Here is a 13,558-nt window from a genome sequence, read left to right as displayed (position 1 = left end):
CTGCATGTTTTTACTAAAGAAGCAAGCATGGGTTTGCAATACTTCCAGAAACGTAGTTTTAGACGCAAAGGGCACCTCCGGGTACTTTTGCGCACACATCCTTTAAAATCTCAGCACCAACAATTTCGATTAGAAACTAAAGTCAGTCCACTATGGCGGTCAGACACCTTCTCACTCTTAACCACCACAAAGTCCTTTCATATACAAGAAACATCAGGATTTTGTGGTTTGGTAGAATAGGTACTTACATAACGCCACAATCACAAATAAAAAAGAACATTCGAGTACCTGATGCAAGCAGACCTCTTAGACTGGAAAACAAACAGAGAGAGTCTCCCGTCTGTGAATCTGTGCTGACGGAGCAATTTCAGCCCAGTGATGCTAACGTCTCAAGTGTCCACTGATGGGGGCGGGGGAAGGGAAAGGACTGGTGTCCTTGGATACAGTACGTGCTACGGATGCTTTCAAAACAAGACCGTGAAATCCACACACAAACAGGTTAGAAGCCAGCGGCAAAGCGTCACGATTACAACACAGCTTGCGGATTAAGTTCGAGCTGAGCTATAGTCACCGCCCACCTTTCTAATTCCCTGCATGGGCTCTGCACCTCATATCCACGCAATTAGCCAGCAACCACTTGCTACAAAACTCACGCCAACTGGAGAAGCTGTTAGCACAGAACATGCAACAGACTGGCACTGCACACGGTTTATACTTACTGCATTCTGGTGCAGGGTGGGGACAGACACAAAATGCAGTCAGTTCCTAATTAGCAACAGACTTTCAATAGTAAGCAAGCACTTCCTCAGTTATTCATTGAGCTAAGGGGTACCTGCCCCAGAGTCCGCATGGCTAAGCGGTAGAAAACTCAGGTGAAGACACAGCCAACCTAAGGGAGAGTCTCTAAACTTGGGTGTTGTATCTCAACTGTGTTTCTGCTACAGAGGGGCCCTTCGGGATGAAAGGGGCCCCGCTGAAATGCTCGCACGTCATAAAACATTCCCGAAAGCCCTAGCGAGTCCAGGGCTGCTTGATTCAGTGTAACATCTGTGTGAAGAATATATACGTGTAGACCCAAGGTCTACATCTACCCAGAGTCAGGGACAAAGGCGTTTGGAAAAAAAAATCGCACAAGAATGACAAGACCCTTCGAGGTCCAGAAGGACCTCCCGTCCATGACCCACTTTGGTGTGTTTTGTGGGATCACGCTGAACTAGCTTCTCCTTCAAAACCAGTTAAGAAGGCAAGGAGACAGTATCCGCCTAGAGACGGTCTAAGAACAAAAGCTGAACCCTCCAACCTTATTCTAATGACAAAAGTCACCCTCCCAAGCCCTGGAACAAAACCGGAAGACCCAACCATCAGTGCAGAAATGAACGCATTCCCCCACATTGAAATCAACCTCTACTGCAATTATATTCTACATACTCCAAAACACATCAGGGCCAGAGCAATAATTACTGCCCAAACTGAAGGTTAAATATATATATATATATATATATATATATATATATATATATATATATATAGTGGTCTAAGTTTAAGCTGTTGATACTGCTCAACTTTTGGAAAAAATAGAACTTCTTGGACAGAATTAAAACTAACTTGGAAAATTGTAAGTAAAAGCCTATGGGACAGGAAGAAAGGAAAGAGGAAGGGGAGAGGAGAGGGAGAAAGGGAGACGGGAAGGGAGGGGCTGGTGGCAAAGTCATTCTCATATGAATTACTAACTAATCCTAACACACTTCGTCATTTCTACAGGTTAAAATAACACAAGGTTTTCAAATGTGGGTCTCCCTCCCCTTTATAAAATGTCCAAAGCAAGTCTAGAAATCGTCACAGAACCTGAACGCCCCAGCAAGCATCTATTTGATTGATACTCTTCTGCATGGCGAAAGGATGGTGAGCAGCCAGCACCCTGCACGCCAGTCTCATGAATCAAGTCTCCAGGGAAGGAGCCGCCTCCATGACTTAACCCCCTCCCTAGTATTCTTCACTGTTGTACCCAACCCACATTGATTCAGAAAATCTGAGGATAAAGTTTAAACATTCGGGAACGTATTCACACAAGTGCATTCAGGTTTTTAGTGAATGACCCCCACCAGGGAAGCTCGGACCATCCCCTGCCCTGAAGAGACAGCTGTGGAGACATAGGGAACTGAACGATACTGGGGTTCAGGCTACTTTACAGTGTGCACCAACCACACACGGGGACTGCCAGCACCCACTGCTTATAGGGGCAGAACAAACTAATGCCTTCAACCCTAGGGCTTCTTAAAACATCTTCTAAACTCTGAGCTGAGCTGACTGTGCTCCCAGCACGAGTCAGAGCTACTTCCTACCTCAGGTACCAACCATGACTGCTCTACAAGGCATGACTCTGAAAGACGTGTCCAGAAATACTGGCCTATTTACATTCTCCTTTGCAAGAGAAGCCGCTAAGAATATCTTATACTTCTAAAGGCAACTCTACGTTTTTAAAAAGTTGAACTCTTTATAAAATCTAAACATTAAAAATTAAGAAGTAAATACCAGGGACAACTCTACATCCCACGTATTAAGGACAGGAAGGGGTGCATTTTGCAGGAAACCAGACAGTTCCAACCACCATGATTTTTTTCAAACAAAAAGTGCCGCTGATTCTTCACTGCACACTGTCAGTGTTTTCTGCACACTGTCAGTGTTTTCTACAGGTCTGCTCTTCCGTCCGAGGCCAAACGTTTGGCATCTGGATGTAATGTATGAGATGGGGTTTCATATATCCATATAATAGAGCATGACAAATGAAACGGCTCACTTAAGGATAAAGCCACAGCATCCGCGCATCTAAGAGGCCCCGGGATGGAGACAACACCGCTGTAAATGCGCCCCTGCGATGACATCCTTGTTGGGTGGCCTCTGGGAGCCCCATCACACCATCTTCACAGAAGAGGGTAACAGACTTAGCCACGATCATTTTTTAAAGCCACCACTCCAAGAAATAGGCTCCAAAGCAGAAACTAATTTTTCAAAGTAAACGTCAAGGAAAAAAAAATCCTCAAAATGTATAAGAAAAACACTTAGCATTAGCTATTCACCGTCCTAAACATTTACAAAACTAAATAACTAACAAATTTCCCTTTAAATACCTAACATCTTTTTTCTAGGTAAGTATCAAATATGGTAAACTTTAAGAAAAACAATGCTATTTTTAGTTTCTTAAATATTTTTAACTAAATTGTGATTTTTAAAAATTAGTAAGTTGGGATTTTTGTTTGTTTGTTTGTTTTGGTTTATTTTTCTGAGACAGGGTTTCTCTGTGTCACAGTCCTAGCTGTCCTGGAACTAGCTCTTGTAGACCAGGCTGGCCTCAAATTCCCAGAGATTCCCAGCCTGGTCTACAAGAGCTAGTTCCAGGACAGCCAAGGCTGTGATACAGAGAAATCCTGTCATGAAAAAAACAAAGCAAAGTAACAAAAGGTGGACATTGAATTAGCCAGCCCTCTGCCTGGATGGGAGGATTTCAGCCACACAGGATGTGAATTACCAGCTAGTGATGCCTCCATGTCCAAGTCACTGTTAGTATTTAATTAAGTTTTCCAGCAAACTAACCGCCAGTTTTAATAACTTCCTATCAGATAAGCCCTAAGGAAAGTTTCACATTGCCCAACTTACTTTTGAATGTAACATAATCTTTAAAGTAATAGTGCTGATCCCCTGCCCCCTTTTCGTATAAGGCATTTATTCCGATCATCTTCATACCCTCCTCCCTGGTCAGCCCACTTAGTCCTTAATGGACAAATCATAAAAATGTCTCAGAAATCCAAGACCAAATTCTCAGATAAAACAAAGCCCGGACTTAACTGTGCAGGGCGTCTGGACACATTTTCTTCCTTTGGGAAGAGGGTTTCCTGTTCTACCAGGGTGTAGGGCTCCAGTGTTTTCCTCTGTGTCCCACAGCTCAGTCCTTCACCTTTCTTTATCCTGTCTCATTGATCTGTTTTCCAAATGGACATCAGACCGCACACAGCCAGCAAGGCAGACAGGTTCGCCCTCCAGCCCTAACAGTTTCGCGGGCAAATCCAAGCATCACCATCCCAAGGCTGAATGCTCCCGTTTCCCCTCCATTCAGAGAGGAACCAAAGAGACAAAGGGCTTCTGCCTGCTCGGCTGAAAAGCGCTTCCCTGCAAGGGACTGCGGAGCCACCGAGGTAGAATCGGACAGTTCAGGAAACGTCCTGGGCCTTTACAGTCCACTTTCCTCCATTTTTTTTAAAAAGGGTTATTTATTTACTTTATGCATGAGTGCTCGATCGGCATGCCTGGCTTTATGCCAGATGGAGCATCAGATCCCACGAGAGACGGTCGGGAGCCACCATGTGCTTGCTGGGAACTGAACTCAGGACCTCTGGAAGAACCAGAGCCATCTCTCCGGCCCCTTTCTGTCTACTTTCAAAGTAAAACACACAGTTTGCTCTCAAAGCAGGGAGCTATTTCCTGTGGTCAATCTTGACAGAACCAGGCAGAGTTCTATTTAGACTCCATTATTTTTACCTGGGTGGAGATTATAGAAAAACCCATTTTCACTGATACGGAGTCTAAACACTTCGTTCACACTGACTCCCCCTACTTTGGTTTGTGGTACTGTTCAATTCTCAATTAACTGGGCTTTCTGGGGTCAATACTGACACTTCCATGTTATCATATTGTGGAGAAACTAAGAAAGCATAGGTTACTACCTGGTATGTGACTAATTTATTGAAAGAACATTAAAAAGGAACCCTTAAGATTTTGAATAAAAAGTAGATAAAAGTATCTAAAACTATCCAGGCAAATTTTTATTCCAAATGCCTCCAAATGAATGTTCATGAATTAAAACAAATTCTTAAAATCAAGATGGCTGGAGGTTAAGCAGAGATGGTTTCGAAGGGACATGGGCAGAGCCATTAATCACAATGCACGAGTCTTACTTCTCGCAAGGACCTAAGACAGAACGGAAAACAGAGCACACAGTAGGACACACCTATAGTCCTAGCAACTGAAGACGGAGGCAGGCAGAACTCTGTCATCAAGGCCAGCCTGGTCTACAGAGTCAGATGGGGCCAGCCAGGGGTAAAACTCAGGTTACCAGTTCTTGGCAGCAAGCAGCTGAGCCGTCTTGCCGGCCTGTAGTTCAAACCCTTTCACCCGCTCTACATCTGGTAACTAAAGGGCTCTTTTATATAAAGGTCTGATTAAAAAACTGTATATTTCACTGTCCTCTTAGCCATAAGAGGATTTCTGGTTTTTTTTTTTTTTTGAGTGAATTACATTTAATTTTTAAAAAGCACCTATCTCATGGAGAAGAAACTCAGTGACTGTATATAGCTGTGATGGTCAGTTTGGATGGTCAAGGTTACCCCAGTGTAGATTCCCCTGATGGGGGGGGGGGGAGGAAGAGTCAATAAGGGATTCCCCTGATGGTGGGGGAAGAGTCATTAAGGGATTGTTTACAGTAGGTTGCCCTGTATGGGAGGGAGGGCCTGCCCACTGCGGGTGGTGTCACTCCCTAGGCAGGGTACCATGATTATGGTAATCGAGGTGGGAGGGCCTGTCTGTCCACTGTGGGTAGTGCCATTCCCTAGGTAGGGGATTCTGAACCATTTCAGGGAAAGCAAGCCAAGCACCAGCCTGTGGATGTACGGACCAGCTGCCCCCGCTCCCGCAGCCTTGACTGTTTCAGGGCGATGGGCCATGAATGGACTTAGAATTGTGACCCCAATAAACCTTTTCTCTTCAAGTGGCTTTCGTCGGGATATTTTATCATAGCAACAGGAAGAGAAACCAGGAGAGTGGCCCTGTAACCATTTGCTGTGGCTGTAACTTACTCGATTTGCACACAGCAGAAAGTTCTGTTTCAAGAGTGCACGGACGGCATGAGCTCCAGGAGTGGCAGGCAGCTTCAGCTCACACTGACGGTTGTGTCTACAGAGCGTCTGGGCTCAACCTTCACTGCACAGTGGTGTCGCCAGGGAGCTGTGGAAACACTACTGCCAGGTCCGAGGCTGGCGAGTCTGATCCGATTGTTCGTACAATCCGGACGTAGGAATTCCCGCAAGCGCCCAGGCGGTTCCACTGTGTAGCTACGCCTGAGACGCACTGAAGTACTGAAGCAGAGCCTTCCCCAGAAGAGCATTTAGAGAGACAATGTGGGCATCTTCCTAACTAGAGTGTTGAAAAGGTGCTGCCCTGCCTTGAGACTGGAAGGCAAGGACAGCAAGAAGGTGTGGAGAACTCCCCCCCCCCCCCCCGAAGTAAAGGATTGCTGGAAGAGACCTCATCCAGGACCAAGTTTAAGGATTAGGTGTCTAGAGCAAGCACACTCTAAAAAAGAAGTCCAATTCGGTTTTCTGACTTCCTAAGAGGGTGTGTCTCTCTTCATCCACAACAGATTTTCAAGACCTTAAACCAGATTGTAAATCCCAAGCAGACAGGGAAATCTCCGCCTTGGTTGACTCTAGTACGTGGATCACATCAGGCAGTCAATAAAGAAATGATGACTGTCTTATACGGCCTGTGAGGTGTACTGTTTCCGCTGGTAGAGCTGGTTTTCTAAAGCCAATTACATCTTAGGACATCCTAGAGGACAAAGCTATCCGGACGTCTCAATATAACCCCATTATCCTCTCAAAATAGTTTCAGTTGGGTATGCTGGTATATGTCTGTAATCCTACCACATGGAAGGCAGAGGCAGGAGGATTGCCAGGAGCTCAAGTCTACTGTCAACCTGCAGTAAACTTCAGGCCGTCCAAAGGTTTTGTGTGGCATGACACTAAGAGTCCAGCTTATGAGCTAGAAAAATTGTTCTCTGGCAAAATCAATGTGAAACCACACTCTTTAATTTTCGGAGCATCATTAACTATATTTTTTCTTTTAATTTTCTATTAATATCTATGTTTACCACTCAGCCAATTCTAGAAACTATTTAAGTTTCGATCAAGGCTGTACCAAGCTAAGAGATCTCTTCTCTTACCAACGGCAAAGAATGATTCTGACACCTGCCTATCTAGTGACAGTAATCTGAGACCGTGCTAGGGAAAATTTCAGTACAGTGATTTCTGACACACACAAGAATTCTCCCAAAGCACAAACTTCCTGTTCTTTCATCAAGAGACTCCCTGCTTCCTTTGCGGATTTAGCCTAGGAGGCACCAGCAAACCAGGAACTGTGCTCGTGGCTGAGCATTCCAGACGAGGGCAGGGCCAGCTCTGACTCCTCCAGCTAGGAAGGATCCCAGAATGTCCAGAAACTGGGAACGATGGGAAGATCAGGAAAACGGGAAAACTGGAGGCCTGTTAACATTTGGGCTTTTTCAACTTCCAAATATTGGGAAACCTATGAGTTTGCAGAGGAAGGTAAGGAATCAACCTTGGTCTTAACCCTAATAAGAAAGAGGAGCAAGTTCTTAGGGGCAACATCAGACTGAGGGAGAAGGTACCACTCTAGACAAGACTACTAACAGAATTCCCTGTAGGGGTTAGTGCACAAGAATGCCTGGTTGCCTTTCCTGCCATTCTATGATCTTAATTTTTTTTTGGAGGGTGTACATTCTTTGGGAGGTTATTCTAGGCAGGGATCGGTTCATTACCATGCAGAACTCATTACTGTGGGTGAGAATTAAGGGAGGAGACAGCAAATAAACGCATTTCCTTAAACCGAACTAGAATCGTACTCCAAACTTGCCACTAAAAGTCAAGGAGGAATTCTGAACGAATGTGTAATATTTAACCACATAGTCTGGGGCAGGCAAGTACCTTCTGAGCTTTTCCTGCCGTGGCATTTACTGATTCTGATCACAGCGGGGCATGGCCCGGATGAGACTGAAGGAAACTTCTAACCCTGACTCTGAGCCCTGAGACTCAGTCAGGCTTCCCCCATTTCCACGGTTTTTAATGCTTCATGTCTCAAACAACCTACACATGGCTGAATGGCCACAGACCTCAGTGCCCGTGTAACACAGCAGACACATCACTGAGTAGAAATCTCGAAACTGACGTGAGAGCACTTGTGTGCGCACGTACACACCCCTGTGACGATACTTAAATAGAGCTTACCCGTAGATTCAAAGTATAATTATTTATATAGTTATATATAAATATAGTTATTTACATAGTCCCCATACAATGTGACTTCATTTCTAATTGTTTTACTTCAATAACGGTGGCATTAATTTTTAAAAAAACAAACAAACAAATATCTTACCTCAAATATTTCAAAGCCATAAATGTCCAGAACACCCATGACCTTCTTCCTCACTTTGGTTTGTGCCTTTGAAAACATTTCAAGTTAATAAGTTAACACAGTCATAATATAATACCGGGAACAACCAAGAAGCACTGACTGATGCATTCGTTTTGAATTAGAACAATGATTCGGTTGCGCCGTGAAGGCTTAGGTAACAGAACTCAGCAATGATGGCGCAGTCACCAAAGGCTGCAGCGACTCTGGCCAGCAAAGCTGTCCTGCTCACCTTGTCCAATGCCCTCCCTCCCTCTAGTGAAGAACGTTTAGCCCTTAAGAGAGAAGCCATCTCTGTTCGGTGTGGTGCATGCGAGCGCTCAGCGGCAGACCAGTCTGGTCACTAGTGAGAAGCTGGAGCACGCGTCCAGGAAGGGAAACAAAACCTGGCAAATTCCAACTTCTGCAAGATGGAGCAATCTTAAGGAATCAACTTTGAAAGTGGCAATCAACTACTCGATTGTAAAACTAAGTTTCTTTAAGTTAATGTTGACATTGTGAATACCACTTCTTTATTACGAATGGTGTCTTCCAGAGATTCAGTACCTTAATGCTCTCGTTGATGCGATTTACCAACCATGAAAACAGCCTGCTGTAGAGGTTTTTGGCCAGGGCATCCCGGGCATAATAAGCCTGTTAAAGAAAGAAAACAATCACTTAACACAAACACTAACAACTGCCACAATGCTTCATTTCTATAAAATAACGAAAATACTTTTAAAATATTTAGGGTATTTATTTCAAATTTCTCTTTGGGGCAATTTTTATTATCCACTGGATGAGTAGTTGACCTGTAAGAGAATCGAGCAAACTTTTCATCAGGTCTCCATTTTCGCATTCCAGGAAATGAATTCCAAATATCACCGACGTGTTTCCCCAGTTTTACACAACAAAGGAAAACCGGGCGTGCACGCCAAGAGTAGAAAAATAAACGCGTGTGAAAGAGATGTATTACACAGTTGTCACAGAAGCACTGCTGTGGAATTAAGGAACTAAACACTGCATTGTATGAAAGGAATTGAATAAACTGCATCCTTAATACAGTAACCACCCCCGACACACACATAAAAGAAAGGAAAAAAAACAGCTCAGACGAAAGCAACCAATTAACTTTTTTTTTTTTCTCCCTTTCAGCTAAAACCCAATCCTTTAACTGAAGAGATATAAAAGGAAAGGAAATCCAGCGCTGGGCAGTGGTGGCTCGCACCTCTGATCCCAGCACTCAGGGGCGGAGGCAGGCAGATAGCCTGGTTCGAGGCCAGCCTGGTCTACACAGTGAGTTCTAACCCAGCCAGGGCTGTTCTACAGAGAAACCCTTCTTGAAAAACAAACACACAAAACAGCAAAAAGAGAAAAGAGACAGTATAACTGATGAAATCCTTGGGAAGGGTCTATTTCAGAAGATGAAAAGAAGAGAAAGAAGGACGCTGTAGAGAGATATAAAGTTCCGAAATCCTGGGGCCAGAGAGACGGCTCAGGAGAGAAAGCCCTCCGCCCCACCAGGTCCACCAGCCTGTGTTTAATCCCTTTTGTCTCAGACAGCGAGAAAAGCAGGAGTGGAGAATAAACTCAGAAAATCTGCTAGAAATTGGAGAGAGAAGGAAGAAGGGCAGGGAGAAGGAACGAGATGGAAAGGAGAAGAAAGGAAGAAAACAGAAGAAAGTGGGGAGAAGAGAAGAGGGGGAGGAGAGAAGGAAGAAAGGGGAGGGGAGAGAAGGGGGAAGAGAGGCAGAGGAAAGGGAAGCGGAGGGAATGGAAGGGGGGAAGGCAGGGGAGGGGAAAGGTAGGGGAGGTAAAAGGGATGGGGTGGGGAGAGAAGGAGAGGAGAGAGAAGGGGAGGGATAGGAGCGGGAGGGAAGGGAAGAAGGGAAAGGTAGGGGAGGAAGGGAAAAAGGAGAGAGCCTGTGGTCGTGGTGAGATTCTACAGTAGAAATCTATGTCGCTAAAACCAAGCATGCCGCCCCAAGAGAACTGAGATGCGCATCTCCCATGTCTCACAGCCTTCTGTGGGGTTTCCACTGCCCCGAAACGGGCGATTTAAGTGTGGGGAGCTTGTACACAGTTGCATTAGAACTTCTGAGGTATCCAGTTCTATGGCTAGTACCTGTTACTGTCATTTCTTAATCCCTTCCCTTTTCTTCTTGTGACTCCAAGTCACCTCCAAATACCTCTCACTTACCAAACATCCTTCCCACCTTAAAGTCCCCCGGCTGCCCGCCCTCTGGCCCTAACAAAGCACCCTTGTGATGGGCAGCGGGAACTGGGTGACAGTATGCTCCCAAGCGCTGTTTTATGGCTGTGAAGGCAAAGTCGCACCCAGTAATTCTCCTCTCCGCAGCTTCCAAACAAATGCTCTATCTCGGAAGTCACAAATTCAAATGCTTTTAGACCGTGACAGAAATGTACAGGAAGTAGGGAGGGGGGAATCTGAAGGGCTGAGGGGGTAGATTCTAGATGAAGGCACGCAAACTTTCAATTTTAAAAGCAGTTAAAATAAAAGTCGAACCATCCAGTGCTCAAGTAACATCTGCTTCTGATGCTGAGCCTGGTGCCGTGGGCCGCTCCTCTTGCTATGCTGACGGCCCAGAAACGGAATCAAACCACGGGCTGTGCTCTACGCCAGAGACCCAAAAGCAGAGAGGGCAGGGACACTGGCTCCCGTGTAGGGATCGCTACTGTGCTGTATGGAAAGGAGGGGCACACCAAGGGTGATGGATGATTCACTGCCTCAGACCCTAAGCACACGGGGAAAACGGTCGGCTTTTCCAGTCTGCTTTTCTGCAGATGCCTGATGCCCAGGGAGGAAAAGCCCTGGTGCCATCTACTTCTGAGAGGCTGGTATCAAGCATGGCCTGGGGTGGGAAGGGCTCACTAGGCGAGGTGGGGATACAGATGGGGAGGCGGCCGCAGAGCAGCAGAGATCACCGACATCACCACAAAGACCTCACTCAGTACAGAGAAGGGAGAGGTCAGGAGATGGGGGGTTTAGGAGCCTATTTACCAGGCAAATCTCTCTGGATAGAGAACAGTCACATGAACCCCACAGACGGGCAGATGCAATGAGCAGTGGTGTATGGATGATGGACAAGCAAGAGGAAAAACACCAAGGAAACATAAACTTGGGGTCTGGCAGTGGTGGCGGTGGCGTACCCCTTTGATCTCAGTGCTCTGGGAAGCAGAGGCAGGCAGATCTCTGTGAGTTCAAGGCCCAGGGCAGCTAGGGTAACCCAGAGGAACCCTGAGAAAAACCAAACCAAACCAAACCAAACAAATAAAACACTCAGATAAGTCACGTCAGTGGAGTCGGATTACAGAGGGCCTGAGGCTAAGCAGGGCATCACGGTAGACACCGGACAGCCGACAAGAGGAACTGGGTCTGGTTTCTGGAGAGGATGAATAAAAGCAAGAAGAAAACACTAAAAATCCGAGTCCACGTATTTCCACGGTCTCTGAAACACAGGCCTTCCGTGGCCTCACTCCATAAAACAACTCCTCTGGCTGCTAACCTAGTTGGATGGCCTCTCAAATGTGACCCTTCGCCAGGCAGTGTGCCTTTGCTTGTATCAGAATCCCAAATTCTTTAGTTCTACACCAGACCGCAGGACCCACCTCTCGGGAGGTATAGACAGACAGAAGGATCCTTAAGACAAGCCACCCAGGTAACTATGACCAGTGTCCAAGTCTGAGCCCCCACTGCACGCATTCTCTGGGCCCAACTTGACCTTCCCAGGCATGTGGTGAATCCTGACTAAACTGGAGCCCAGGCTGGCGGACAGACATTCTTTCTCAGGTAAATCCTATCTGTCCACAGAGGTCCTCTTAATCTTGGCTTCTCCAATACGGGTCTGTGGGGGCGCATGCTCTGCACATTTTCTCAGCAAAGTCAGTTCTCCCTGACTGAGGAGTCAGCTGAGTTCAAGAGATCTGAAGGCGGAAGCCCATCATTTACAGGAGCGAGAACGGGCTGGGTGAGTCCTACTCTGCGGCCTCCCAGCGGCTGGCGGCTAGGTGTGAGGAAGAGAGGCCCGAAGATACAATGGTGTGTAAAGGAAGCAGACCCAAGTGAGAAACCCTGAATTGGCCATTTGATTACAGCCCAGATCAGCACTGACTGACAGGGAGAAAAATGTCAAACTCAACGGACCAAACAGCTCACACCACGAGGGCCTCCCGATGCCACTTGAATGTGCTTAAGTTGTATATACATTGCACACACATTGCACATGCATCTGCAGAAGCAACTCAGATTTGGGTCTTAGGAAGACTCCAGTGGCATAGTGGGGTACAACATAGAAGACAGAATCTGCTTTGACCATCTGGGCTTCTTCCTACTACCTATTTCTTCTCCGACCACACTAAATCAACCGCCCTTCACTCTTCTTCCACCGGGCATTAAACCGTCAGCAATTCCGTAGCCTCGAGTTCAACGCAGGTCCAGAAAGGTCCCATGCCCTGGCTCCAATGGAACCATCTGGATCCGGATTGGTGAGTATCCCACCAATTGCCCTTCTTCTCTGCTCCCCCTAGGCTCTGCTCTTTACAGCCAGTCAGAGGGACCCTTTGGGGCACAAGGAGGATCATAGATTGTACCCATCTCTGCAGGATGCTCTCTCTGCACGGTTCCCAGCTCACTTTCAATCGGAACGACCTTCCTTCCTGTCCCTATGCGTGGATCTTCCTCATCCCGTTCTACTCTCTCTCTCTGTCACTGTACTCAGCAACTGTTGCTCGCTAGGTTACTTACAGCATCTACTGACTATTATCCTATTCTCCGATACCCCTCCCTTAATCCTTAGCTCGCTAAGAATGGGAACCCTAACCGGTTTAATTGTCCTTAGTGTTGCCAATGCCTAGAACAGTATGTGGAATACAGCCTGACCATGAGACTAACTGTCTGCAAAATAACATATCCCATAAAAGTATCGCCACGTAAGGAACCTTTTCCTCTGCATGTTACAATTCACCCACCTGAGCCACGTTCAAGGTGGTCGAAACTTTCTCCTGCTTTGCTTCGACGGTCCGGAAACTAAAGGCTCTTTCCAGAACCAACTGATCAATGCTGGTCAGTTCGCAGATTTCTTTTAGCTCTGTCGGGGAGCAGAGGAAGACAGGGACAAACAGTGAGGTACCCGGGGTCACTATTGAGCCCTCCCTCAGCTGTTCCTTCTCCATCACACTCAGCACGTAAACAGGTCTGAGCTAGAAAAGGGCACAGGTCATTGCCATAGGGTTTCGCCTTAGTTCCACTAGGAAGTTCCTTCAAACTGATGAAGTCCAAGGCTGGCTTTCTAGACTAGAGACT

At 46.3% G+C, this 13,558-nt stretch overlaps 1 protein-coding gene across 5 annotated transcripts in view; it reads right to left on the bottom strand.

Moving 5' to 3' along the window:
* The window catches only part of Myo1b (myosin IB), a 164,423-nt gene that overhangs the window by 33,256 nt on the left and 117,609 nt on the right, over positions 1-13,558 (bottom strand). For all 5 annotated transcript variants that reach the window (XM_087902379.1, XM_087902380.1, XM_087902376.1 and 2 more), the window contains exons 11-13: positions 13,225-13,343; positions 8,803-8,889; positions 8,221-8,286 (exon numbers count right to left, since the gene is read on the bottom strand). In XM_087902379.1, the coding sequence (XP_087758505.1) occupies positions 8,221-8,286; positions 8,803-8,889; positions 13,225-13,343 (272 nt within the window). The remainder of the gene's footprint in view (positions 1-8,220; positions 8,287-8,802; positions 8,890-13,224; positions 13,344-13,558) is intronic.

This window comes from Myodes glareolus, chromosome 27 (genome assembly GCF_982192425.1).
Source record: "Myodes glareolus chromosome 27, mMyoGla1.1, whole genome shotgun sequence".
NCBI lineage: Eukaryota > Metazoa > Chordata > Mammalia > Rodentia > Cricetidae > Myodes > Myodes glareolus.
Note: the sequence above shows the minus strand (reverse complement) of the source record. Positions and strands in the feature narration are given on the sequence as shown.